Source organism: Prosopis cineraria, unplaced genomic scaffold (genome assembly GCF_029017545.1).
Source record: "Prosopis cineraria cultivar Desert tree isolate PC_DT_omini unplaced genomic scaffold, ASM2901754v1 PC10, whole genome shotgun sequence".
NCBI classification, from domain to species: Eukaryota; Viridiplantae; Streptophyta; class Magnoliopsida; order Fabales; family Fabaceae; genus Prosopis; species Prosopis cineraria.
In genome coordinates, this window is record NW_026555341.1 from 8,095,336 (window position 1) to 8,122,670 (window position 27,335).

Below are 27,335 nucleotides of genomic sequence, written 5' to 3' on the forward strand. Positions count from 1 at the left end.
TTCTCTTCTTTCTTTCCTTCTTTCTCATACTTTTTTTTATAATAATACTAATAATAATATTTTAATAATAATATTTTTTTATTTTTTTAATTATTTTTTATTTTTTATTTTATTTTTTTTAATTTAGAATTATATCCTAAGTTAGATTTAATAATCATCTCCTACTAATTTGCTTACCTCTAAATATTTTTTTAAAAATTTCTATTTATCAAAAATTAACTATTAAAATTTAAATTGGGATGTTACAGTAAACATAGTCAAAAATTTACTATTGATATACAATAAATAAAATCAGTTACTTTCATGTTGATTGACCTACTTTTTTAGGCACTCTTTTATGCAGATACTCTTTCTATTAAAAAATATAAGATATTTTTTTAGGAATTTAATGTTAAAAATGTAATGTATTTTTTATTTTTCAAGATGTAATTTTTACTTTTTTTCTTTTAAAAAATGTTCCTATTAAATAAATCACTTTATATTTATTTTAGAGTAAAATACTTTATTAAATAAAAATAAATATTAAAAAAAGTTAGTTTAAATATCAATAACTATTTTATTAAAGTGTGAGATTCAATTAAAAATATTTTATAATTTTAAATATTAATAACTATTTTATCGGGCTTTTGTTTTTCCTTAAACCATTTTGATGAAATTTTTTCTTTAAAAGAATTCTTAGATGCGCTTTTGATTTTTTTTCTTTTTTTGTTGATATTTCTAAAAACTGGTAGAAGGTGAAAATGTGGGGCCAAGAGTAAAAAAATACGTGCGAGGCTCCTGATAAAAAACATACGATAAATATGGTTTTGCAAGTTTTTCTTTATATTTTCAATTTCAATTCAATGTGCACCCTGGCAAAGAACTTGAAATAAAATAACTGATTGTTTAAATGTATCGAGTAATAAATTTTACATAACAAATACGTTAACATAATTTATATTTTTAACCGTTATACAATACTTGGTTCATTAATCACTGCAAAACTCTTTGTGTAATATACTAAAAATATAAAAAATTTCAATTATTCGTATTTTAATTTTATAGTTATTTATTTGTAATTATTTATACAATTGTAATTCACTCCATATAAATACTCTCACTTTTCTCCTACATTTTTATTAAAATTTTATAATCCCACCTATCCATCTTTTTAAAATTAAACTCATTAAAACTATCTCTCTATTTTATTTCCCTCAATCTAAATAGAATATTAATGTTCTATGCATCACAGGGGATGAACATCTAGTTGAGGGTAATTTAATGTTTTTATAAACATTTTGAAAAAAATATGAGTTTTAACTAATTTTAACTATCTTTCTTAGTCCACATAATTGAGTTAAAAGTGTATTATAAATGAGATAAGAGGAGGTATTTGCTTGGTCCTGACCTTAAAGTGAACCATCGTGAAGTATGAATTAATGTGTTGGCTTAGTTTTTGAAATTGAGTTTGGTATCATGCCCCTTAAAGACTTGTCAAGTATGCTAAAGGAGCATATTCTCAAAAATGTGAGATAGATTAGATGATTGTGTGAGTTCTTAGAGTGCTTTACCATAATTTCCTTTGAATGCCAAATGAACACGAGAAATTATGAGTAAGTCAAGTGATACATAAAGGTCAATTGTTTTACTGATGCATTTGTACAACTAATGCTACAAGAAAGAAAGAAAATAAAGTAAATACAAGGCTAGCCTAAAAAGTTAAGTTTGCATAAACAAGTTGATTCTTGTTTAGCAAATTGAGGCGACACAAGGTTAGTGGTTGTGTTTTTGTGCTAGGTAAGTTTAGTAGATTTGGTAAAGTGTTGAGAGAGTGTCAATAAAGCTTCAATTTTGCGATTGTTGTCTATTCATAAAAAAAAAATTAACAATAGCATGCTACTTCAAATTTGATGCTATCAAAGGGAGTAGATGATCGTTTGTGCCAGTAAATCATCGAAAGAGTACTTCATCGTGTGGAGTGACAAAGGTAAATGTGTCATGAAACTCAAGTAGCAAGCAAAGTAGGCAGGACTAAGTCATTTGGCTTCCTAAACTCAACATTCCACTCAAGTTCATGGGTTGTTTTATTGTTTGGTTAGGATTTTTCTTGGATTGGATTGGGCCTTGACTAATACATTCTCACGAGCAACATGTCTAATTTGGTCCAAACATAATGTTTTATTTTTTTATTTTTAAACAATTGTAAAGAATTGTATCACTCTACCAGAATTAACAAGCTTATGGGTTGTTTCGTTATTTGGCTAGGATTTCTTTTGAATTAAATTGAGCCTTGACTAATATATTCTCAAGAACACTATGCCAAATTTGGTCCAAACATAATGTTTTATTTAATTTTTTTTATTTTTAAACACTTGGAAAGAATTGGGTCACTCCACCAAATAAGTGTTTGATTTTTAGTTTACATCATCGAAAGTTCATTTGAGAGAAGTAATTATTTATCGTATTTAGCAAAAGTACATCTTTGAGGAAATTCCAAACAGACCCCAAGAAAATGTATCTATTGAATATTGATCCACAATCTGCGCCAGAAAAAGGAGGAATTATTTAATTGAAATACTTATTAGACTCACAGTACACGTCATTGGGGTTTGTTTGAGTCAGTTATACTACCAGCACGGAGTTCACGGCTATGCGGGTTTCAACATTTTAAGCCAGCATGCCCTCCCCCACTTTTCTTAAAATTCCCTCCGACCTGAAAAATAAAATTAGGGTTTGGGACGAAGAGTAATGGTCAGTCGCGAGAACGAGTAGGAGAAGAAGGGACGACCACTGCATGAAAACCCTTGGAGCGAGTGCCTACTAATTCCTAGGGTTCATGTTCGGCGAAGATTTCATGTCTTATGAATGGAGATTTCCTCTGTTTTTGGCATCGATGTCTCGTCGCAGCCTTTCGTTGTAGCCGCAACAGTTACTGCGCTTTGTTTTCTGCTCGCTTTCTTCTCTGTTGTCAGATCATTCTCACTCCCCTTTTCCCTCAAGACTTTCAAATCATCAATTCACTGTGACGGCTTTGCCGCGAGGAAGTCTTGCAACTGCGCTTGTTCTTGCAACGGTAGCGTTGTAAATTCAGATTCTCCATCCACAAGTGCTCTGTCCTACTTGAACGGTGGCGGGGCTGAAATGTTGGAGGCCACGCCCACTCCGGCTCCGACACCGACACCTACCCCGACCCCGGTTCTGTTGACAGACCGACGAACCGGTGCGTCAATGATGGAGAATTTGGTTCCGGAGATTACAACCCATGCTCTGAGTTACTTGGATTATCCGAGTTTGTGTCGCCTCTCAATGACTAATTCTTTGATGCGGAAGGCTGCAAATGATGACAATGCATGGAAGGCGTTATATCACAAGGTAAATTACCAAGCTCTAAGGTACAAATACTAATCTATTCCTAGCATAAGGTGATCGTTATCGTGTTTGGTTGGCTATCGACTTTAGATGGCGATATCGTATTTAAATTAGCACTCATGACTGCTTGTCTTTGTCATGAGTTTCCGCGACTCTCTGTGGACTGGACTGACTGTTTTACTATTATTTAGGTCCTTTGTCATATTTAATTAGGATCTTTCACTGACTTTCTGGAAGTAGTAGCGTCTGTTTGTCTTACCAAAAATAAAAATAACATGATTATTATCTGAATGACAAATTTTTCAAAAATACAAATGAAAAGTTTCCATAGAGCCATTTCCTTGATACTGCTATGACCATGAGGCTTATAGGACAAGAAAAGGCCGTGTAACATTGGTCCAAATTAGTGAGTATAATTTTGTATACCAACGGGGAGTTGATTAAATAGGAAGATAAAGCTAGTGCCTGTTCATGGTAAATTCTCTCTCATTCTTCCTTTATTTATTTTTTTTTTTTGGTGTGGAAACCCATTAAACTCTGCATTACTGAATTAGTTTCCTTTTTGTTCAAATTTGATTGATTTCTCTGAATAATATTGCAGTTCTCATTTCCTCATATGTCATCGGCTTTTTCCTTTTGAAATTCTATTTTCAGGACTTTACATTGGAACAAGATAGTGTTACACCGATTAATGGGTGGAAAGCTTACTATGCTGTCACAAGAGCGATTGTGAATATTAATAGAGAATTCTACAACATTGTCAGAGAGAAGTCTCTTCCAGCCATGAGTCGTTTTTGGCTGAATGCAGATTATGTGAAGTGTATTCATGCTTCAGGAGAACTATTTTCAGGGTATGACTTTATTTCTTTAATGTAATGTATTTAGCCTGACTTTCTGGATATGCCTATTTGTATTTTTGCCAGTTAAGCGGTTCTGTCCGTTAATTTTTTATTTTGACATTCATAAATCATAATATCCATATTATTTAAAGGCATTGTTCAATTCACCAAAACTTGTGAAGCCCTAGATAGATGCCATGTATTGGACTATTGGCACTAGTTATCTTGTATCTGGGATTTTTATTTGTTCCTTGAAAGTTATTGAGGTGCATTTATATAATTGAAAAGTGCGTTGGACTTGGTATCTTGATGAAGAGGGTGCTGGGATTTAATTTAGCAAGTGTTTAGGTCTACATCAAGTTTCATATTTGCCTTGCTTCTGCGGCATTTATTGTATTTTGGGTGTAAGGAGTTGCCTTTTCCCCTATTAGCAGATTGTTTCAGGTCATTTTACAGTACATTATTATGGGGTCGAATTCATTTTTCAAACTTTAGTGCTCTACTTTTATTGTTTATGCATTATAGATGTGGATGTTGTGATCTTTAATCAGAGATACTATTGGGATCCTCGGCCTTGTTTTTGTTTTGGTGGAGGCATTACTGTGATTTATATCTGGGTTCGTCTTATAAAAGTTTACCAGATGTAGTTCTTGTTTGGGAACTTTTTAGGGATACTTCAAAACGCAACCCTTGGGAATGAATTGAATGAATAGTAACATGCTAGCTATGTCCTAGTTTACAGTTCCTTTTAGTTTTCTTGTGAGGTTGGAATAATGTGAAGGAACTCATGACCTCGAGAGATAATTCTATATGTATGTTGCAAGAGAGAAAACACGTATTTCGATCCTGTGTGAGGAGGTAGTCATAAGGTCATTCTTTAAGTTATGCTAGAGCTGTAGAGCAGTTGGAGTTGTGAAACTTTTTTCTGCATTTTCATCCTCTCCTACACTTGGTTGCAGATATATATGATTTTTACCTGACAGATATATATGATCAGAAGGTTCAGTAATATTAATCAATCAATCTTCCATGCTGCAGGTATAATGCAGTAATGCAGAGTTGGCAGCTTGCTTTTAATTGGGAGCAAGGATTGAACTTTCAGGTGCGGGATGTACGCGCTCGGGTCTTGACAGACATGGCTTGGGTTACCATGAAAACATATGTTGACATGGATACGGGTCCATTCAATGTGACCAACGTCTTTGAGTTTCATAACGGCCGCTGGTATATGGTTCATCATCACATGGATGGAGGAGTAGAGCAACATATTGTACCTGGATAAACAAGTGAGACAAGAGATGATGCCATTGTTTAGCCAAGATACTAGTGACAAAAGGTGGTTTTGATTCGCAGAAGAAAATATGATTGAAATTTTCGTGATTACTTCGGTGAAGATCCTTTTTAGTTTCCCATCTCTATTTCGATTGCATACTGTATATAAGACAAAGAAGTCCCAATTGCAATGGCTCAAGAAAAAAATTGTTATAATTACATTAAGCACATGGAAGTACGAGACAAGAGATGGACGTAAAAAGAAAGATATGATGAATGAGGATGAGTTGGCATCTGAAGCGAGGGCTGTTATTTGTTAATATATAGAGGGCGAGCCTTAGTCGAAGGCTCGAAGCATGAAGCATTCCATTATTGCCGTGCCCCCTTGTGGGAGTAGCACCGTACATTTTTGACTGTGACCCCTTATTATTATTATTATTATTATAACCAAATGATTTAATTGTAAAGGATGATTATCTAAACTGGTGGTCAGGAGTGATTGTTGCTTTAAATCCTTGGATTCGGTATTAATGTCATAATCTTTGATTTTAAAAATAACATGTAAATATGAAATATATAATTGCAGAATGGATGGATCGGGAGGGGCAAGATAATGAATAACAATTCACAAAGCCAAGATGCGATAACTGAGAAGAGAAAAATATCATGTGAATCTGGCGGCCTCACCCGCAGCCGCAAATTTGAAGATCGGCGGATAAAAAGCGTGGTGCGCGTTATATCCATCAGATGGGAGGAGATGGCCCAGGCATTTGCTCTTTTCTCCGTTCCAACTCCTCGCGAGACTCGTCTCTATAAACGTGACTGCATAACCAGAAACTCGTGGGAAATTGTCTCCTACTCTCCTTGGAAGTTTAATGCGCCTTTGTGTTATCCTTCTTCAGCTACTGTTGTGGAAGATGGCCCTTCTTCACCAGACGCACTTCCCGTCCAATCTGATTCTGCCGCTGATGACGCTCTAGAGATTCCTCCGAGGTACCAATACTGTAATTTACTATAGCCTTGTGGGAAATTTTTATTTTGTTCGCCACTCCTCCCTCTCCCCCGTGGATTCCTGATAAACGATCCAGAGTTTGAGCTCCGTTTGTGTATCCTGTTTTATTTATTCATGATATGTTTTTCCGGTGCATGAGGATATAATTATATACTAAAGTTTGACTGACGAGAAGTGTACCCAGTCAGTCGCCGACGTTTGGAGCAGCATTCTGGGGCGTTTCTTTTGGTATCTTAAGGATAAGAGTGTATTGACTTGTTTATGATGTTCATTTAACTTTTAATACGTGAAGGAAATGTAATTTTCCTCGCACCGACCTTTCCATGTTTGGATTAATGATAGAAATGAACTGATCCTGAATCTGTTCGCTTCTTAATGCATTTCTGCAGTGGTTGTAGAACATGTGGAAGGGAAGAAATCGAGAAAGGGTGTAATGGTGAAGGGAGGATCCAAGGTGGGATTGCAACAGTACCTGGATTTGGATGGTGGCCTATTAAGGCTTACAGGCCTTGTCCTGGATTCGTGGCTTCCGGTGGGAGGTACAGGCGGCGAGGACAGAGTATGGATGAAGTTGCCTTTGGACGTGGCGAAAAAGCTTCTTCGAGATCTGGCAGTGACAAGAAGTCAAGGTAATTTTATTTATTTTGCTGATCAACTCCTTGTTCCTTAGATTTGGTCTTCTCTGTATCTTCCTGCTGACTACTAATGGTAACTGCAATATAACTCTGCAATGGAGGATTTTATGCTTAAAATTTGTTCCTGCATTGATCAGCCAGTTAAAGGTGGCATTAGCTGCGACCCCCAGTGTTCCCCTTTGTACACCTGCCTATCGCTCTTTGTTGATTTAGATGTAGCCTTTTGTGTTGTTCAATCAGTAAGCTTTTAACAAAAGCTTCCTTGAAATTGAATGGAAGCAATCAATGGTTACTCACTACACCTTCATGCCACTATGGTTTCCTTGGTAACAGAAAGAAGAGTTCTGCCAGCGAACACGTAGCTCAACTGAAAAGGGGTTATGTTGGCTTAACTAGTGATCTGGAGTTCGAGTCCTAGATATGCAATTATGTTAAATACTTGTTGGAAAAGTTTTACTGCTAATGTGGTGTGGTTCTACCCAGCTCGGCTCATGAATAATAAGTAATAAGTAATTGTGTGTGTTGGGGGGGGGAGGGCGCGCTCGTTCTGGTTAATGAAGCAGACGATTCAAAAGTCAAGTCTTGGATCCCTGCTGTGACTATTCTCATGCATTGCTCAAGTACAATCAATGTATTGGGATGAAAATGAATCTGCTATTATAAATAAGATAAAAATACACAAATGACATAAACATGTTACTTTTAACATTGCAATTTAAAACTCCATCCAGTCCTAAATATAAGAGTTAGATAACTAATTTACATAGATTTAGGAAATTAGTTAAGTTAATTATTTGTAAAAAAATATATTCCTAAAATACTGTCTTTAATCATTTTATGTTGGAAACTATGCTCCTATTGATGGAAACCTCCCTTAATTTGTACCGGGGGAAAATTATAAATTTGGGAGACAAATTAGATTGAGATCTTATGTTTAAGATTAAAGTAAAACCTTCAATTAGCTCTTCCATTTAAGACTGGAGAGTATTACACAATAACAGGACGAGCAGGGGAGCAGTCCCAAAAGTGTGCTAAACTGTTATGCAGGGATAAAGTGGCCTTGAACGTCACTGAAAGGTGTTTGGGGTCATATTATTGCTGCCAATGAGGCAATTGTCGTTGCTTTTTGCCCGTTGTTTTGGACATGGGAAGTTTTAGTTTCTGAATCTGAACGAGTGTATGGTAAAAAGTTTATGAATCTGAATCGGCCAAATTATTGTTCACAGTTTAAGTTGCTTATTTGTTATTTCCTGATGATTCATGTAAGCTTCTAGTAATAATGCATTTCATGTTGCCAACTATTGCAGCGAGAAAAAGGAGGGGTCAAGAAAATTCAAGAAGTAAACATGTTTGGTGGGGACATACATGCTCATTCCTTTGTCAAGACGGCCTAGAGAGAAAAGTTGAAACCAATGATCGAGAGATAATGGGGCATAAAGAATTCATCATTCTTACCATATTTTCGTTTGATCTTGTTATACGGACGGATTTTGGGTTGAAGATGTAGTTTGCTAAAAAAATTTAATACAATATGCTTCCGGGATGCTGGAACCTGGAAACATGTTATGATTTTTTTCGCCCCCCTCGTTTTTCAGTATAATCTCATGAATCTCATGACACGGAGTAACCGGCTGATGGAGTATAATCTCTTGACATATAAAATGTTTGGACTCGGAGATGCTGATACTGTCTTAATTTTTAAGATTTAATTTAATTTTGCTCCCTGAAGAGTGAAGAATAATGAGAATAATCGGTTAAATTAAGCACCAAAAGTATCCTATGATACTCGTATAAAGAGGATTTGAAAAGTAACATTTTCTTTATATTTATTGTAAAGCTGATGTAATTTAAAATATAAATTATGAATAACGAAAACAATTATTCATTAAACACCATAATTTTATTTTTGTCATCGAGTTTTCCCCATAAAAATGATTATAAATAATATTTATGAATATTTTATTATATGGAAAGAAAAATGAAGTTCAGGGAATTCTTTGATGTTAAAAAATTTAAAGAAATCCGAGGTGCATTAATTGTTCTAATTGTATAATTTTTATTTATCATTTTCATGCTAACTAAATAAACTTGTCCATATTAGAAATTTTTAAAAGTTTTCATCCCAAAAAAAAAATGCCATGAGAAACTGCGTGAGCCTATAATGCCCTCCCACAAATCCAAACCCCTTTACCATCATTCTTTTTCGTTTCTTCTCCAAATTCCCAACGTCAGTGCCACTGTCGTTCGCTGAGTATTCTGGTAGAAATGGACGCTGAAATCAAAGGACGAATCGAGACAACTGTTCGGAGGATTTTGCAAGAATCAGACATGGACGAGCTCACTGAGTCCCAGATTAGGAAGCAAGCGGCCAAAGAGCTGGACCTGGACCTGTCGCAGCCGCATTACAAAACCTTTGTGAAGCAGATTGTGCAGTCCTTTATTCAGGAAAAACAAGAGGAGCAGGAGGACGAGGAGTACGACGATGAGGGCAATCTCATTATCTGCAAGGTCCCTTTCCTCCTCCCTGATTTTTCCCTTTGGTTTCTGATGAACCAAAACTTCCGAAAGATTCTATTAATTCTTTTTTTTTTTTTCAGCTTTCTGCCCAGAGAAGGGTGACGATTCAAGAATTCAGAGGGAAAACATTGATCTCTATCCGGGAGTATTATAGAAAGGACGGTAAAGAACTTCCTTCTTCGAAAGGTACTTCTATCTCTTCTCACTGAAATATGTTTTCCATAAGCTTATCCTCATTTCATAACTTCTAATTACTACGGCGATAAATTAATGGCATGCGCTTCCAATTTAGCTCATATTTTACCCAATTTTAAACATTTTTCTACTTATCCCACAAATTTTGCATATTGAAAATTCTAATGGTGGAGAAATGAGTTTTACATCAAAGATCCGCGTCTTTCAACTGTGGCCAATTACAAGGTACTAGGCTTTATATCTCAACCGTCTGCTGATTTTTATAATGAACTCGAGCTAATTAACATAAAGGGGCCAAAGGAAGCATTATTTTCTGATACTGGTCGCATGCTGTATTCCAGAATGACGTGTTTCTTTTATATCTATTCACCTGTCATGATGGTTAATATGGATGATGATATATTATGCTGGCCTTTCACATACGAAACATCTAATTGCATTAACTATGTCTGTGAAATAATATTTACCGAAGTTCTGTGAAGTCCAGTCGGACATCAACATTTAGAAGTTCTGGAGAATACACTTGCTCATTACTGTAATTTAGTTATGGATCGAGATTAGTGTTATGGATTATTGAATATATTATATATTGTAGCTCTTTTGTCATGCTCAATTTGCCCTTAAAAATTACAATGAAATATAGGTTGCATCTTTCTCAGCCATCACCTATGTAGCACGGATACTTCAAAAAAGTAAACGTACCCGTATCGGACACATATCCGATACGATACTTGTAAGATACTTTTGCATACGTATCCCATATTCTAACATTTGTTATATAATTTTTTACTATATCACTTAAAAACTTAAAAAAACACTTAATATTTTAGTTAATTACTATAAATATCCTTATATTACTTTAGAAATTCTTGTTTAAAAATCAAAATACCTATACTTACATCATAAAATGTTGAAATATACATTATAAATATTCCCGTACCCGTATCCTAAAATTTTGAAAATTTGCCGTATCCTCATATCATGCCGTATCGTATCGGATACTCGTACCCATATCTATGCAACCTAGGCCATCACTCTCACTATGTCAATGCATTAAATCAATGATTATTTGGATTTAAAATGGAAACTGCTTTGAATTTAGATTTACCTGGATCAATTTGCGCTGGAGTAAAGGCTCTCCGTGATATACTTCCAATAAAATTTATGCTATTCGTCATTGGATTCTGTAAATTTTATTCTTGTATATTGCCATACACACGTCCAAATGGATAACCGTTTATTTAGGTGGCATCTATGGAGAAGCTTGTATAATTAGGCAGGTAGAGATTTGTAGTGCTTTCACAAGCATGTGCTCTCAATTTCTTTTTTTCCTGATCAAAACTTCTTAACTTATCTAGAACAGTACTTGAAATATAAGAACCGTTTGTTGCTGCAGATGTTAAGTGATTATGGGTATGTCAGTAGCAGTTTAGTCTTGTGTACTGCTCTAATAATCTTACTTCTGATTTTGTATGCTTCTGTGTAAACTGTGGTGGCCACCGAAAAAATACTCCTGTATAAAATTTGATGCTGCTCGATAATCACAGGTTGCTTGCAACTTGCAACTTATACTTTGTTTGTTTCTCAGGAATAAGTTTGACGGAGGAGCAGTGGTCAGCGTTGAAGAAGAACATACCTGCCATAGAAAAAGCCATTGAGAAGATGGAGTCAAACATATAAGATGAAGCAATCTGTGTTACAAGGACCTCTACCCAGTGGGCAGAGCTATCTATACCTTTGATGATATTTTAGATCTGGAAATGTTCATTTACTGTTATCCAAAAATTGGGATCATGGAAACCTCTCATAAGTCCCTACAGTTCGGCGTATTACCGTTCTGATATGATGTTTTGAACCTCACTCAGAACTGACTTTTCTTTTTTGGGGAGTCTAATATTTATGGGGGTTTTCTTTTGACAATGGACATTTTTTCAGAACCTTATGATAAATCCCCCGTGTAGTGTTCAAGTCTACCTTGTACTGCAAAACGGCCGCTTGAGTGCTAATGGATATTTTGGAAGAGTATGAACCGAGGTCCGAGGCTGATATAGAACTAGTTATTTAAATCGTGAGAAGAACAATCTGACCTTCTCTTTCCAGTTTCCAAATCGTTGTGATTCGTTGATTCGTTATTTTTCCTTGTCAATTTATGTCAGGATCCAGGACTCAGGTTTTTCCAGAACAAGGCTTATTTTGCCGGTTGGTTCCTCTCTGTGTTATGTGGGGCCTGTAACCATGCATTGTGCCACATGTAATACGAAAATCAGGAAGCCGCAGGTTCATTCGCCTCGCACAATGAGCTGAGTGCTCATGAAGCCTGTCCTGACTCCTGACGTCAACGCATTCGGAGTGTTCGCCTCACAGTTCACGCAATGAACTGTGAGCGAGCTCTGTGAAGCCTGGCCCTGACGTCAAGGCTTTCAGAGTTTGTGTACTACCACGTGCTAGTTTATTTTATGCCCAGATGCACCATATTCAAGATCCGTATAACAAAGGGGAAAAAAGAACTATTCAAGATCATAATATTAAAGGATCATGCTATTGCTAGGACCTACTTATTCCTCCTGTATTTTTATAAATTATTTTTATTAATTTTATCAATATCTAACACAAAAAAATACAACAAATAAAAATGTAAAATTTTAAATATGTCTTTATATAATAAATTTAAAAAATAATATTATATTATTTTTTATCTAATTTTAAAAATATTTTTTAAATATTATTTAAAAAGTTATACCTTAATTTATAAATAAAATTAAATAAATCTTCTAAACCTTGTATTGTAAATGGTACAAGGAGTATTTCTCATAGCACTAATGAAGCTTTATGGCTCGAAAAGTTTGTCATGCGGGCAGCAGCTTTATGAGAAAGTTGCATAAGTTAACTTTATGTACAATATACATGGATTTAGAATCCACGGAACTTGAATCCACCCAAATTCATTAGGAATTAGCCTTTAAGCCGCCAATTCTTGAGGACGGAGCAGAAATTTACTGGGAAACACTAGAACAATCGAACAGCTTTATTTGAGTTATAATTGGACAGGACATCCAAATAAATTCACAGCTCTAATGTTAGGACTAGTGAACTTAGATTTCAACTGCAGCTTCCTAAATAAAGGGTGTATTGCTGAAGAGGGCTGGCTTCCATCCCAATTTCCAAGGGCTCATGGTTCGTCTGCTTCTTGTGGGACTGCACGAAGTTGCAGACGCAGCCATCCTCATCTTCTCAATTAGGGCTTCAGTATTCACCTGCTCTGACAAAATCTCCTCCAATTGTTTTGTATCGATCACCAACTTCACCTTCCAAACGCCATTTCCGGCCGATGGAAGGACTTCAAGCGCAGACCCATTCGACAAATTCTTCACGTACCCAGATTCTGCGCTGCCCTGCGACCTGCCTAGTTGCTCTTTCTTCTCACTCCTCCATCCTTCGTCTGATCTTCCTGAATCTCCATGATCAGCAGTACCGTTTTCCCGTTCACCTACCTCCTCCAGCTTCAAAGGAAGAAGGTAATAGAGAAGGCCGTGACTTAAGCTCTCCTGCTCCGGCAGCGGCGAGGATGCATGGCCCTGCCGGAAAATACCATAACCAGGGTGGTGCCGGAGCACCTCGCCGGCTGTTATAGGAGCTTTGAATTGTAAAAGAGATCCCCAGTCAGTGAGAACCCGGATGGAGTAGTGACATTCCGCAGTGACCCCTTTAAGAGTGCAATTCCCCATTACTATCAGATTTCTCAGATGATCGTTGCTCCTCCACTATGGCCTTTTGTAGTTATATATAATATTTGAAACATCTGAGCAGAAACAACACTAGGGTGTAGCTTGTAGTACTGTGAGCTCACTTATTTAGCGGTGCGCATGTGAAATTTGACCGTTGCGGAATTGTTTTTGACAATTTGCGGAATATTGAGTGAACCAAAGGGAAAAGAACAGCGTGTGATGTTAGATTCCCCATTTTAATATTGCTGCAGAAATTCCGGATTATGCATGGACGGACGGCTTTCAAATTTCCGCGCCACAGGATTTTTTTTCCCCTGCCCCCACGATACATTTCTCAACACTAATTCCGGTATTATCTACAAGTCATTGCTAATATGTTTTATTAAAATTTAAAAAAATTAAAATTTATTAATTTTGTTAAAAAAATTACTCTCTCCATTCAAAAATATAAGATATTTTTTTGACTAAATTATATCTCAATAAATTAATTAATTATCTTTGCATGTTTGCCTTTATAGGACATTTTACTTGAAACAAAGGGGGGTCGTAGGTCTTCAACTTTGTCTCTATATATTAAATATTTACTTACTTTAATCTTATTTATAAATTATTTTTAGCAAGTTTTAAATACACATATCTTAAAAATAAAATAATTTAGAATTTAATAAACTTTTTAACATTTAACAGAGATAAAAAAAAAAGGTAAAGATAAACATAATAATAATTGAAGTATTTTATAAATAAAATCAAAATGATTACTCCTTCTACCTTTTAAGTAGAACTAAAAAAATATATTTTAATAATATATTTTCTCTTACCAAAACGACCGCCTAATGGAAGTAGCAAATTTTATGATAAAAGGTCAATATAAATAAGATCTAGAAAATTATCCTCCCTATTTTATAAATAAAATTAATGAAAGAGCTCCCACTTGTTATTAAAAGATGTTTAGAAAAAAAAAATTTATCGTTAATATAAGTAACTTTACAAAAGTTTGTGTAATAGTAATCACTTTATTCTAAATATGCCCTTCTTCTCAATTTTTAATTGAGAGATAAAAATATTTTTTAATATATGATATTTATCATTGGTGAAAATAGAAATCAAATCAATTCTTAAACAATTTCAATATTGTGTTTGGGGAAAAAGCCTAATGGATTGGGTTCACTGTACTTGAATTATTAAAAGGCGCTTTTTTTGGGAAATCGTTGTGTTTATTTGATCCGTGATGCCTACGCAAGGTCTAAACCGAGACACTGGACACGAGGCATCTCGACCGCATTGGGATTGCTATCCGAAGGAAGCAGCATGCATGGCGAGTTTTAATTAATTGATTAATTAACTCGTTCACCAGCACTACGTGCCCCGCATTCACCCTTTATTGATTGATTCCGCACCATTACTATATATTTACCCTCATCCACACAACCTTTGTCTCTTTCTATTCCTTTAAATTCTTTAACTCCGCAATCACAGCCTGCACGGATTCTAAATTCTCTGCATTGCCCGTGTCCTACTTCTACCCTCTCGATTTTTTTTCATGACAAGAATTCGACTTCGAGACCATAAATTTACCTAATCCGAGAAAAAATATACAGACAAAGAAAAAGATCAAGGAAGGGTGCGTAGATATCAAAACGACATTCGTCCTGTATTAGTGATTAGCAACAATGTGCGTAAAAATCCACAGCCACAGGTGTGGGCACAGTAGCAATTCCAAAATAGACAGAGAGAGGGGACCAAACTCAGAGATTACACTCACGTGGCAAATTCTTGCAGGTCCACGTAACTACACAGATGCCAGACATCATCTTGAGGCCAATAATGGAAACCTAAATCGTGAAAAATCAATACCAGATGGATAATCCTCCTCACACCCAAATGAACGCCACACCACATATCCCTCACCACCACTCTCACTGTGCGGCTCTAAGTAAGAACCAGTTCAGTGCCACTTCTCAATTAACTACGATTCTTTTATTAATACTGAAATTCTGTAGAACTTTGTGCCACAAAAAATGGGATGCGCTTCCTCCAAGCGTATCGAAGCCAACGTTGATGTGTACCGCCCGGCGCCGACGAGCTTCGCGGTGTTTGACATCAACGCCATCGAAGAACCATGGCTGAAGTTCAACACCTCCGAGCTCGAGCAGGAGCGACAAGACAAAGCCCCCAACCCCAACTTGCCTCCACCTATTCTGCAGAAGCTCAAGAAGCTCGAGACCACCGAGGCTCCTCAGTCATGGGCAGAGCTCAGCAAAGCACTCGACGACCTCAAGCCCAGCCTCGCCTCCGCAGCCGCAGCCGCCAAACCCGTCGCCAAACCTCCTCCCTCTATAACGCCACAGAAAAGCACGCCGTTCCACACGTTGGAAGAGTTGGACGCCAAACTAAACCCTAAGCCCGATAAAGACCTGCAAAAGACGGAGTCCATGCGGGATGAACCGAAAAACAAACCAGAGGAAAAGAAAGAGGAGAGGACGAAACAGGAAGTTGGAGAAGGTTTCAAATCCGTGAAAGACAACATATTCATAGTAAGAGACAGAATGGAGAGAGAGAAAGAAGGGAAGCAGGCGAACTACGAGAGGATAGCAAAGCTGAGGAGGGACCCGCTGAGCGAATTCCAGGAGAAGTGCCCGCCGGGAGGGAAGGAAGGGGTAGTGATATACACGACGTCGTTAGGAGGAGTGAGGAAGACGTTCGAGGACTGTATCAGGGTGAGAGAGATATTAGAAGGACACAGGGTGGTGTACGACGAGAGGGACGTGTCGTTGCACGGAGAGTTCCTGAAGGAGATGAAGGAGATGGTGGGGGAGGGACTGAGGGTGCCGAGAGTGTTCGTGAAAGGGAGGTACGTGGGCGGGGCAGAGGAGGTGGTGGAGCTGAACGAGTCGGGTCGACTGGGTCGGATCCTGAACGCGACACGTGTCGAGAGAGGAATAGGGAGACAAGCGTGCGAGGGATGTGGTGGGGCCAGGTTCGTGCCATGCTGGGAATGTGGTGGAAGCTGTAAGCTGATAGACGCGACGGGGTCTGGCGGAGACGTGAAACGTAGGTGCCCTCACTGTAACGAGAACGGCTTGATTCACTGTCCCGCTTGTATTTCACTCTGATTTTAATTTCTTTCGTATATACCATGATCCAAAAATTAATTAATTATTAGTGCTGGGTTTCTGCTCTTGCTAGCAAGTAGCTTAATTTGGGGATTTTATACGTTCGTGTGTTGGACAGTTGATTATCTTGTAGCCTCTCTATTCTGTACTTTGATGATGTATTGGTGCCGGAGCTTAATCCTAGTACAAAGTAATTCCATAATCTTCTGTGCATGTTTATTAAGGTGTGTATATTGATATTGTCCACGTCTAAAGAGACATGCAAAATGAGTAGAAATCAAAATATTTAGGGCCCAACCGGGTTCGAACCGGTGACCTCTTGATCTGCAGTCAAATGCTCTACCACTGAGCTATGGACCCATTGACGCAAAGTTTCACAATTTATATGTTCTAATATTAAAGTTTTGTTACGCAATTTTCCAATACAAAAACTTCATGTGTCTCTTTGGATTCCACGCATGTAGAGTTCGAACCGGTTTCCTACTCATATCATTCTTGTAATGAAATCTAAATTATTTAAATTTTAATTTGAATGGTTTAAATTTTAAATATTATTAAATAATTTTATATTATATTTATTAAAATAAAATTTATAAAAATTATAAAATAATTTTAATAATTTTTTTAATCTGATCTAAATTTAATTTAAAAGATTTAATTTAATATTAAAATTTTTATAATTGATGTATATTAAATATTTAGATATACTTTGTGTGGTTCAGATAAATTATAAATCAATAATTTAAACTGTATAAAACACATCTGAATAATATATGAATTATAAAAATTTTAATATTAAATTGAACTATCTAAATTAAATCTAAATTATATTAAAAGTAAAAAATTATTTAAATTATTTTATAATTTTTTTATTTTAATAAATATAATATAAAATTATGCTTAAAATTTAGATTATTTAAATTAAAATTTATATGATTTAAATCTTATTTTAAGGATGAGCATATAAAATGAGCATCGAAACTGAATCGACGGAGTATGGAGGCTGGAGGTGGACGTTAGACACGTGCCAGTAGCGGGATGCGACTTTTTTTTTTCCCCGTAAGATTTTTTTTTTTTGTTGGGCCAAACTATTAGAAAGTTGTTAGGGTAATTAAGTAACTATTTAAGCATTTGCTTATATAGATCTAAGCAAAATGATAAATAAATATTTTGAAAATATACAAATAATAAAATAGTATCATGAAATAAAATAAATACTCTAAAATCTCTATTATTTATATTTCATAATTTTTTTGTGAAATAATACTCCTGATCCCCCTCAAAATAATTGAAAGTAGAATTATTAAAACCTATGCTAATTAAGATCGAAACTAAAATCGTCAATATAAAAAGTATAATTGTTGTCATATGAATAAACTGAATTTATGACTAGCTGCAACTAATACTTAAACTAAAGTTATTAATATAAGAAGTATGCTTGTTATTTCATAGTTAAATTGATAACTACACTTCTTATATGAATAATTTTACTTTCATTATCAATATATAAATTTTTCTCTAGGTTTGGTAATCACGTTTTTGTTTTCTGAGTGTCAAAAAATTTATTTAAAAAAAAGATTAAATTAGTCTCTAGGAACTTCAAAATAATTATTCAATTTTATGATATTTATTTATTATTTGTCTATTTCAATGGATTTATTTGTCATTCTCACTTGAATCTATTTTTGGCGTCATAATCACGTTTCTTTGTTTATTGTGATTTATATATAATTACTTTTATTGAATCACCAATTAATAAAAACTTAAAATCTACATTGAATAATAAATTAGTGGATAAAATCATATTTAAAAGAATTTTCACGAAGTCAAATAGTTGAAAATAAACAAAATTGTTTTATCAAATAAATAAATAAAATTGAATACTCTCATCTTACAAAATGTAAGGCATTTTTTTAGGAGTTGAGTGTTAAAAAATGTAAAGTATTTTTAATCTTTCAAGGTATAATCATTGTTTTTTTTCAAAAGTATTCCTATTGATGAATGACTTTATATTTATTATACAGTATTTAGTAGAGATAAATATGAAAAAATATGATTAGTTTGAAAATAAGCAACTACTTTATTGAGAGGTAAAATTTAATTAAAAATACTTTATATTTTTTAATGGAGGAAGTACATGACATAAATAATCTCATAATAAAAAAAAGTATATTAACTAAGTGAATGCAATAAAAATGATAGCAATTTGAGCCCTTTAAATGTCATTCTAGGGTTCAATTTTTATAAGTATACATGAGAAAACATCGCAAAGGAGAGAGCAACCCTTTAAATGATCTTCAATTTTTTTGAGGGATTAGTTTCACGAGATTGTCGGGTATAAGGACACCATGGGTAAAAAATAAAAAGAGCATATCCAATTGCACTAATGCATAACAAAGAAAACAACTACAGAAAAATTGGAACATAATGTAGGATAAAAGAGCACAATTGTCTCTAAACTATAACTCAAAAAGCATTTAGGACCATAAACTCATTATTTGTACAATGTGCTCTTCTAAATTTTGAAAACAATACAATTGACTACAATTAAAAAGGTTAAATTTGATCATTGGTTGATAGGAAAGAACCAACAAAAATATCTTGATCTTTTATTGTAAATTGCTATGGCCTACTTATACATCATATAACACATCACAAGTATAGATCCCAATCAAAAAGGTAATTAAAACTTATTTAAAAACCCTAATGTCAGCACAATCATTTAACCATTGCAACTTGTAGGGCTTAATGTGTGGAATTGAAGGTAAAGACAATTTATTCACAAGTAAAGTGCTAGCTACAATAGTAAAATTAAAACCATCAATTATCAAGCTATGCACTTCTTCTTTGATTGAATGTTGTTATAGTATAAGTGTGAAAAATATGTTCACGTTATTTATGTTCTTCATCCTACTTTGATTGAATGTTGAGAGCTCTTCTAACCATCAAGTTAGAACTAATAACTCTCTCATACTCAAGCTACTCATCTCTCTCAATAGAAGACAAGCTTTCACCATCATGACCATCTTTTTTAGCTACTCCCATGCATGCTTTCATAGCCACCATCTTTTTTCAAGATTAAGGACAGAGTCAGGATTTAAGAATAAGGGGGATCAAGATTAAAAAATATATATACAATAAATTTTTTATAAATTTTAAGGGGCCAAAAGTATATAATACTTATATAATACAAAGAAAATTTTAAAAAATTGGAGGGCCATGGCCCCTGTTGGTTCCCCCCGCCACTATAATCAAGATCATAGTTTTTTTTATTATTATAATCTCTCGCTATATGTCCCACATCTTGGCACTGAAAACACTTCATAGAAGTAGTGTTAGAAGAAAAAGAAGAAGGCTTGGAGTTTGAATTGATTTTTTTTAATTATTGTCTATAGTTTTGAGGTCTTTTACTATAAATTTTTGATTATTTTTTATAATTTTTGATATCATTTTTTTGGTCAACTAATAATTAAAATTAATTTTTGCTAATAACAAAGGTCAGATTGCATTATATTCAAAAATAAAAGAAGGTACATTATACAAATAATAAGTTTAAAATAGCATACATTCTTTGTCCTTCTAGCATAGAATATATTATCATAAATATGTGTGAAATGGTCCAATTCTTCCAAAAGTGGCAGATCCAGCTGTGGATTGACATGCCAAATGCAAATTTTACTAAATTAAATTACACTGATAAACATAACACAAAAGAATAAGGGAGAATTATAATCAGGTTCTATACAAAAAAATTAATTACTCTAAGATTTATTGACAACTGATTGTATTGTCAATACAAGTATGTTATCAATGCAGTTCAGTTTAATTGTTAATAGATCTTATAATAATTAATTTTTTTGTGTGAGAGTTCAATGCAATTCTCCCAAGGAACAACTGAAATTGAAAAAGTCCAAACGTGTTGCAAATATATTTTTGACTAATATACATGTCCACTAGCATGCTCATAATTGACAAATTCCGGCCAACCCTCGAGAACTTGAGTTTAAGTGGCCCATTAATTAAATATGATAGTCAAGCAACCAGACGCCCAATATAATCTGGCACGTAATCTCTACTTAATACTTGAATTCAAATCGTTGAAACTGTCAGCCATGCTTTTTAAAGTGATGTATTCTGCACTATCATTATATATTCATTATATGGATCAATTGCTTTTTAAGTTGATGCGTAATCGATTACCAAACCACTAATCCAGTAAACACATGTGCTTGCTTGGGGATTCGCTGACCAACTATCATGCATCAGGCACGTGTTAAAGCATTTTTTTTTTCCTTCACGCTCCTGGCTAATCATCACCTAATTCCATTGAAAATTTTTCATCTTGTAGAAGAAGATACCGGCTGGGTCTGAAGCATGTATTCACACACATTCCTTCTTTGTCATACCTAACTAAACTTAGGTGACTCCCACTATTCTTTGCATTTTGCAAGAGATATCGATGATTCTCTTGCACTGCTGAATAGACCCCCAATAAAATTTTGCACTGATGAGCCAAGCAATTTAAGCTCAGTTTGAATCTCTTTCTACGATGAAAGGGTGATAGAGGGAAAAAAAGAGCAGTAAACTAAACATGATATCCGCACTCCCTGCCAGAAGTTATTCCTTCTGACGTTCTCTCATGATTATTACTACTTTATCTGAATGGATAGGATAGTTTCATTTGCTCTATCTTTGAAATAGTGGCCGAGATTTTTGTTTTGTGCTCGAGGAACATGAAGTAGTAGTGGATGGATACCTTAAAACCATAAAACCATTCTATTGTTAAAGAAATGGATGGATACCCAGAAAGTGAACCATCCAAACACAAATCTCCCCTTAGAAAGGAGAACAAGATGTAACGTAGTAGTGGCTCTCACACGATAAGCCACCCAACACACGAATATCAAGTTCAGCAAGCAAACTTAATACGTTGTCACTTTGTACAAGAACTCGAGCAAAATAGTTTGGTGTTATTGTATATGCTTATGTCATGACATACATACATACATATATATATATATATATATCAAAGAGAAAATTGGACTTAATGATTCAACCTTACAAAACAGCCTCTACACAGAAATCACTACTAACATATTCAGGTTCCGTATTCATGTGTCCCCCCCATAAATGCTTCCAGCCATCTTTAATTGTAAGTCCATGTATGACATTTAGACCCACCACTCTATGATAATTATCCTTTGTATGTCTTCGTAACTTCTGTTATTGTATTCTCTTTCTCATCTACCTTCAAGCTGGTATCGCATGGAAAGCTTCTTTGAAAGTGTCTTGATCAGCGAAAATATCCAGGAGAGATAGTGCCTGTAACCAGAAAATGCCCAAGGTTTAGTTTAACAGAATATACAATTGAAACATGTTGATTTGATTCTAAATGTTAAAATTCAACATGCTAAAGGGCCAACTTACCTCGGGCACATTCAGTTCAAGACGGAACTTAGGGCCGTCATAATGGTGAAGAATTGGCCTGAAGGAGTCCTCTTCCAATGGCTCACAAATTTTCCTGGTAATTACCTGTACCTGTGAACATCATAGTTAACATGTTAAGCGTCATAGGCTTTCACAAACAGATTCAAGTAACATAATAGTGAAGAAAAGACGGATTGAGGGTGACACCTGCGCAGGAAAGCGAGATTCACCAGGGCACTTCTTGTCCTCCCAAGCCGTTGGATCAATATTTGTTCCTCCAAAGCTTGCAGCCTGAACAAGCAAACCCGCACCGAGTATTACTAGTGAAAATAAATGTATTCCATTCCAAATACGAAGCAGCTAAAGCTAAAGAAAGAAATTATCCATATTCTAACTCCAACATGAATATAGGCAGATACGGGAAAATAAATTAATAAACAGCGAGGAAGCTAAGGAATACCTCAAAGATGCCATGGAGTTGGTGGGTGGAATAATTGTACAGAAAGAGGGGCAGTCCCGGAGTAATTGCGCGAACTGAGTCCCGATATCGTGGGGGCAGGCCTACAATAATGAATAAAAAAAATTAAGAATGTCAAAATTGTTATCATCCCTTTAGTATCTAATTTCATTGATGTGCCTGAATGTCTGAAAAACAGTGGCTGGGTAACAATAGCGAATGAAACAGCCTATGGATAATTCAATTAACAGAAATAATATTAATACTGTATAAGAGGATCCTTTGTAACAGAAGACATGGGAAAAGGGTTTGTTGATAGGCTAGCCAGTGCTGTTAGTATGATTCATGAAATCTCAGGCGATCTTTCTTTTTGGTCAAAGAAATCCCAGGTGATCTGACTATTAGTATACATACAAGCCAAAGATAATAGGAAATTGAAGAGAAATCTTGTTCTAAAACATAATTGCAGGGTATAGTCATGAACAGATGGTTGGGGGGGTAAAGAAAGGAGACATACCAAAGAGCTGCCTCTTGAGATTTTCAGCCATGGTGTCGTTGTTGCAGACAAATATGTATCCCCCGATGGTTTCATTTCTAGGAAGAGACTCGGAAGGAGGCAGGGTTTTGAATCTCTTGTCGACGGCGGCCTTGGTATCCTTGTTGTCGTTATTGTTGTCGTTGTTTTTCCTGTTACCACTAGTATTGTTCTTCTTAGCAGCTTTGGGTTCTTCAATCTTACCACCAATCTTGTGGGCCCTCGAGTTGATAGAGTTGATGTTAAGATCGAGATAAGAAGGCTTGGAGTAGATACCTTTATTGAAGGCTCCGTTGAGGGGGACGGTGTTGTGAGGCACAGAGAAAAGCGATCCATTGGAAATCGAAGAATCGGGCATCTTCCAGCCATCGTTGAAGAGATTGTAGTCCGAAGAAGGCTTGGAGTTGAAATTGGTGGTGTTGTTGATCTCACCACCAACCTTGATATCGAAATTCTTCCTCTGATCAGTCCTCTTGGTGCCGTAATTGCTGCTCCATATTGAATCGTTGAGCGACAGATTAGCCAGACTGGAAGACTGAAGACGAAGCTGATCGCTAAATTGCCAGAAGGATTGCTGATTGTTCTCCATGGCCGACCTTCAGCTACACGCCTACACGACTGGTATAACTCAGTCAACAAATGAAGAAGATCGGGGAGAACTCGGGAGAGACACAGATATGAAGATTCAAGAGTGAGAAAACAGAACAGGCGGAATGAAATGAAATGGAGGACGGCAGAGATTATTAAATAAAAAGGTGAGAGACTGGGAGGCAGATTTGCATACAAAATAATGATGATATATGATAATATTTATTTAATAAAATGAAAAATGAAACTTCGAGGAAAGTTGAGGGGGTATTATGGGTTGCGTGATAATTTGCCAAAGTTGAAAGTAAAAGGGTGGAAAGGAGAGGCATGTTATTGATTTTGCGGAAGCGCGTTAATGGTGACGTGGAGGAGAGAGAAAAGCGGCAGTTGGGATTTTCTAGAAGGGTGGTTCGTTCAATTTGAGTTCACACTTCGCATTCAGTCATTCACCCCCGTCTCGTCTCGTTTGTCCGAGGGCGCAATTTTACTTCGTCGCTAAGATTTGCATTTAAAGCCCAACCAAAAATAAAAAATAAATAAACAAAAGCACGAGGGGGTGTTGTCGAGTAGAGACACACAGAGAGAGAGTAGAAGCGGTCCGTGAAGAAGGGGCACGTCGACGGGTTGCGTGTTGAATGAATCGTGTCTTCAATTTTTAAAACTGATATAAATACATTAAAATTAAAATAAATAAATAAAGACTAAGTCAACAATGTGATTCCGTGTTGGACCACCACCGCTACGGTGTTCAAGAGCCCAAAACAAATCAAGCATGAGATAAGGCGAGAGTGAAATGAGTGATCAGTGGAGAGATTAACGCTAATGGAAGCATTGTTTTTTTTTTTTTTTTTGCTGAAGAAAGTATTGTTTTTTTTGGAACTTTGGTTGGCGCATTACGGTTTGCCTGCTACCTTTTTTTTTTTTTGGGCTGGTGGCCCAGTTTGTTTTCCTTAAAAGAGTGGCAACGCAACAACAGACTGAAAAGACTTAAGTTTCTGCCTTTGGATTAAAATGCAAACACGGTTTTGTGGGTTTTTTTTTTTGGTTTTGTTTTATTTTTTTGGGGATCTTAACTGGATTGGATCGCTTCTGCCCCGGTTTGCGACTTCCCCTCGCCTGTCTCTTCCCCACAAGAGCATTCATCCTTGACGATGAACCAATTTTCCTGTTCTCCGTTAATTAAATATGAACACATTTCTACAATTCAATTAATGGAGACTACATCACATCCACCTACCTTATATTATAATTCTAGATATTTTATTTGTGAAATTACGTGGCATTTGATTTGCAAGACGAGGACAAAAATTGGGATGGGAATAAGCTATAGCCAGCATACTTTTTAATGTGAATTGTAAAAATAGCTAGTAAAAAGAAAAAATTAATCTACAAGTCTTTGTAATTTTTCTCAATTTTAAATTAAATTTTTATAATTTATTTTATTTTAATAAAAAATTTATAGTTTTATCAATTAAATATGTTAGGCTGGGTTGTAAATCCTTTAAATTTTCCTTTTTAAAAATAAAATTGAGGATTTTTATATGTTTATTATATAAGTTTGGAATTGATTACATGATTTTTATAACCAAAATTTATATAATTAGATTATTTTTTTAAATAACTTTTATACAGATAGAATTTTCATACAAAATTTAATAAAAATATAAATATTGTATTAAATATATTTTTTTGCTAAAGTTACTAAACCAAATTTTCTACGAATTTTAAAAATATTTTTAGTTAAAAAAGTCAATTATTCATCAATAATTTTAACCTCAGGGATTAACATTAATCAATTAAATTATAAGACCTGAATTAAAATAAATTCAACTATGGGGATCTAATCTAAAATTGAAAAAAAAAACTAGAAAGTCTTAAAAATTAATTTTCTCTACTAAAAACACAATAAATGCATATAGAATATATCTCATTCACCATGTGTTGTTCCCCCCCTATTATCTCACACACGACTAGTTTTACAAAATATTAAATTTTTAATTAAAACATGAAAAGTAGTCCCTCTACTTTTATTTGTTAGATAAATTGTTGCTTTTGATTTGTTTTTTTTAAAATAGAATCACATATATCAATAAATATTTATCCTAATAATTTACGTTAATGAAAAACAAGTAATGCATGCTTATGTTGATTAGCACAGGATATTTTAATTTAATTTTTTATTCTCAAACATGATTATCATAATTGACTAATTTGTTGGAATATTATTTATGAATTAGCATTAATTAATAAGCCCAATAGTTTGATCTTTATGATCTTGTATGGACCGTGATGGGTGGACCACACAAGTGAGTTCAATGGGTAGAGGCCCAACCCACAATCTAGTAGCCGTTAGTTATTTTCTATCTCTAAACTGACTGAGTCAGAGATAATAGATAATATAATTATATTTTATTTAATAAGGCGGTTACATATATGATCTATATAAGTCGATCAGTTGATAACCGCAGATACACAACTCATTCTTCTACTTCCATTATCTCTGAACTCTCTGAAAGTTTTAGAGACCTGTGGGTTGTGTACCTGCCTACACTCTAGATAATCGAGCTTTCTTAAGCGCTCATAAATTTTTCAGGTACGCATATATTATTTTACTTGTTTATATGAATTGAGATATACAGATTTAACATAATTTTCTTAAACTATGCATCCTTTTTTCTTTTATATATAGAAATGAAAGAAGTATACAACTAATTCTATACTTAATGTACTTTTATCCAATCAAATTAAAATAAGTAAATTTTAATGTGTTCATAGTATTAATAACTTAAGTTTATTATAGAATAAATAATATATAAATGATTCACTGTCTTAATTTAATTTAATTAAAAACAAGCATCTTAATTATATAAGACTAAATATATAAATTTTTTATTATGATTAATATACAAAAATATAATTTTAACATGTTTTAATTTATAATTTATTATAGACTAAATAATATATAAATGAATCACATGTCTTGATTTGGTTGAAAACAAGTACCTTAAATATAATAGGCTAAATATATAAGTTTTTTATGAATTAAATATATACGTTTTTATCATGATAAATATAAAAAAATATAATTTTATCATGTTTTGATTTATAATACAATAAAGATATAAAAAGTGATAAGCTCTACTCCCAAAAGTAAAAAGCATAAATTCTCACGTGCATCGGATGCATGCACTTGCATTTTCCCCCCCTTCACATGAACCATATCTTGCTCATAAATGAGGTATGCGCGTCAGTGATAAATTTTGAATGCATGCTCCGGTGAAGTATGAATGGCAATTTCATCAACTCGATCTATAATACAGGGTATTTTAATTCCTTGATTAAGTTCATTAATTAAATTTAGTTAGTTAAAAATTGAGTATTAATTACTAATTAGTTTTATGATGGTCAATGATGGCTAACAAGCTCATTGATGTTAGGTACAGCCTTTAATTAGATCCAAGTGTGAATTGGATCATTTGGACCCAAATTAAGGGACAAAATCATGAAAGCTTATTCTGCATACCACAATAGATGCATTATGCACCACTACGAATGTTCTAAAATTTTAAATAGTAAGACTAAGCTCAAGCTGTTTGGCCCATTTTGTCCTATTTTTTATTTGCTTTTTATTTTTTTCATTAAATGTATTCATGCATTTGTATTCATGCATTT

The 27,335-nt window shown here is 34.6% G+C and overlaps 6 protein-coding genes and 1 non-coding gene across 7 annotated transcripts; 4 read left to right on the forward strand and 3 right to left on the reverse strand.

Moving 5' to 3' along the window:
• Positions 1-2,606: 2,606 nt before the first annotated feature.
• LOC129322263 (F-box protein SKIP8-like) lies at positions 2,607-5,919 on the forward strand. Its single transcript, XM_054968468.1, has 3 exons — positions 2,607-3,351; positions 4,003-4,199; positions 5,226-5,919. Exons 1-3 carry the CDS (start codon positions 2,845-2,847, stop codon positions 5,467-5,469), a joined length of 948 nt encoding a protein of 315 aa, XP_054824443.1. The 5' UTR covers positions 2,607-2,844; the 3' UTR covers positions 5,470-5,919.
• LOC129322264 (uncharacterized) lies at positions 5,414-8,686 on the forward strand. Its single transcript, XM_054968469.1, has 4 exons — positions 5,414-5,523; positions 6,046-6,452; positions 6,861-7,100; positions 8,414-8,686. Exons 2-4 carry the CDS (start codon positions 6,073-6,075, stop codon positions 8,448-8,450), a joined length of 657 nt encoding a protein of 218 aa, XP_054824444.1. The 5' UTR covers positions 5,414-5,523; positions 6,046-6,072; the 3' UTR covers positions 8,451-8,686.
• A 584-nt stretch (positions 8,687-9,270) lies between these two features.
• LOC129322265 (RNA polymerase II transcriptional coactivator KELP) lies at positions 9,271-11,847 on the forward strand. The gene is made up of 3 exons (XM_054968470.1): positions 9,271-9,614; positions 9,704-9,809; positions 11,407-11,847. Exons 1-3 carry the CDS (start codon positions 9,372-9,374, stop codon positions 11,496-11,498), a joined length of 441 nt encoding a protein of 146 aa, XP_054824445.1. The 5' UTR covers positions 9,271-9,371; the 3' UTR covers positions 11,499-11,847.
• Positions 11,848-12,680: 833 nt separating this feature from the next.
• LOC129284504 (uncharacterized) lies at positions 12,681-13,645 on the reverse strand. Its single transcript, XM_054920010.1, has one exon. It carries the CDS (start codon positions 13,541-13,543, stop codon positions 12,932-12,934), a length of 612 nt encoding a protein of 203 aa, XP_054775985.1. The 5' UTR covers positions 13,544-13,645; the 3' UTR covers positions 12,681-12,931.
• A 1,767-nt stretch (positions 13,646-15,412) lies between these two features.
• LOC129321782 (uncharacterized protein At3g28850) lies at positions 15,413-16,858 on the forward strand. The gene has a single exon (XM_054967677.1). It carries the CDS (start codon positions 15,562-15,564, stop codon positions 16,654-16,656), a length of 1,095 nt encoding a protein of 364 aa, XP_054823652.1. The 5' UTR covers positions 15,413-15,561; the 3' UTR covers positions 16,657-16,858.
• An 86-nt stretch (positions 16,859-16,944) lies between these two features.
• On the reverse strand, positions 16,945-17,016 carry TRNAC-GCA (transfer RNA cysteine (anticodon GCA)). The gene has a single exon. It is a non-coding gene; the product is annotated as a tRNA-Cys (tRNA).
• Positions 17,017-21,606: 4,590 nt separating this feature from the next.
• On the reverse strand, positions 21,607-23,851 carry LOC129323204 (DCD domain-containing protein NRP-B). The gene is made up of 5 exons (XM_054969808.1): positions 23,058-23,851; positions 22,544-22,644; positions 22,291-22,374; positions 22,084-22,194; positions 21,607-21,978 (listed from the first exon to the last, which is right to left on the reverse strand). The coding sequence occupies exons 1-5, from the start codon at positions 23,662-23,664 to the stop codon at positions 21,907-21,909; spliced, it is 975 nt and encodes a 324-aa protein (XP_054825783.1). The 5' UTR covers positions 23,665-23,851; the 3' UTR covers positions 21,607-21,906.
• Positions 23,852-27,335: the final 3,484 nt, after the last annotated feature.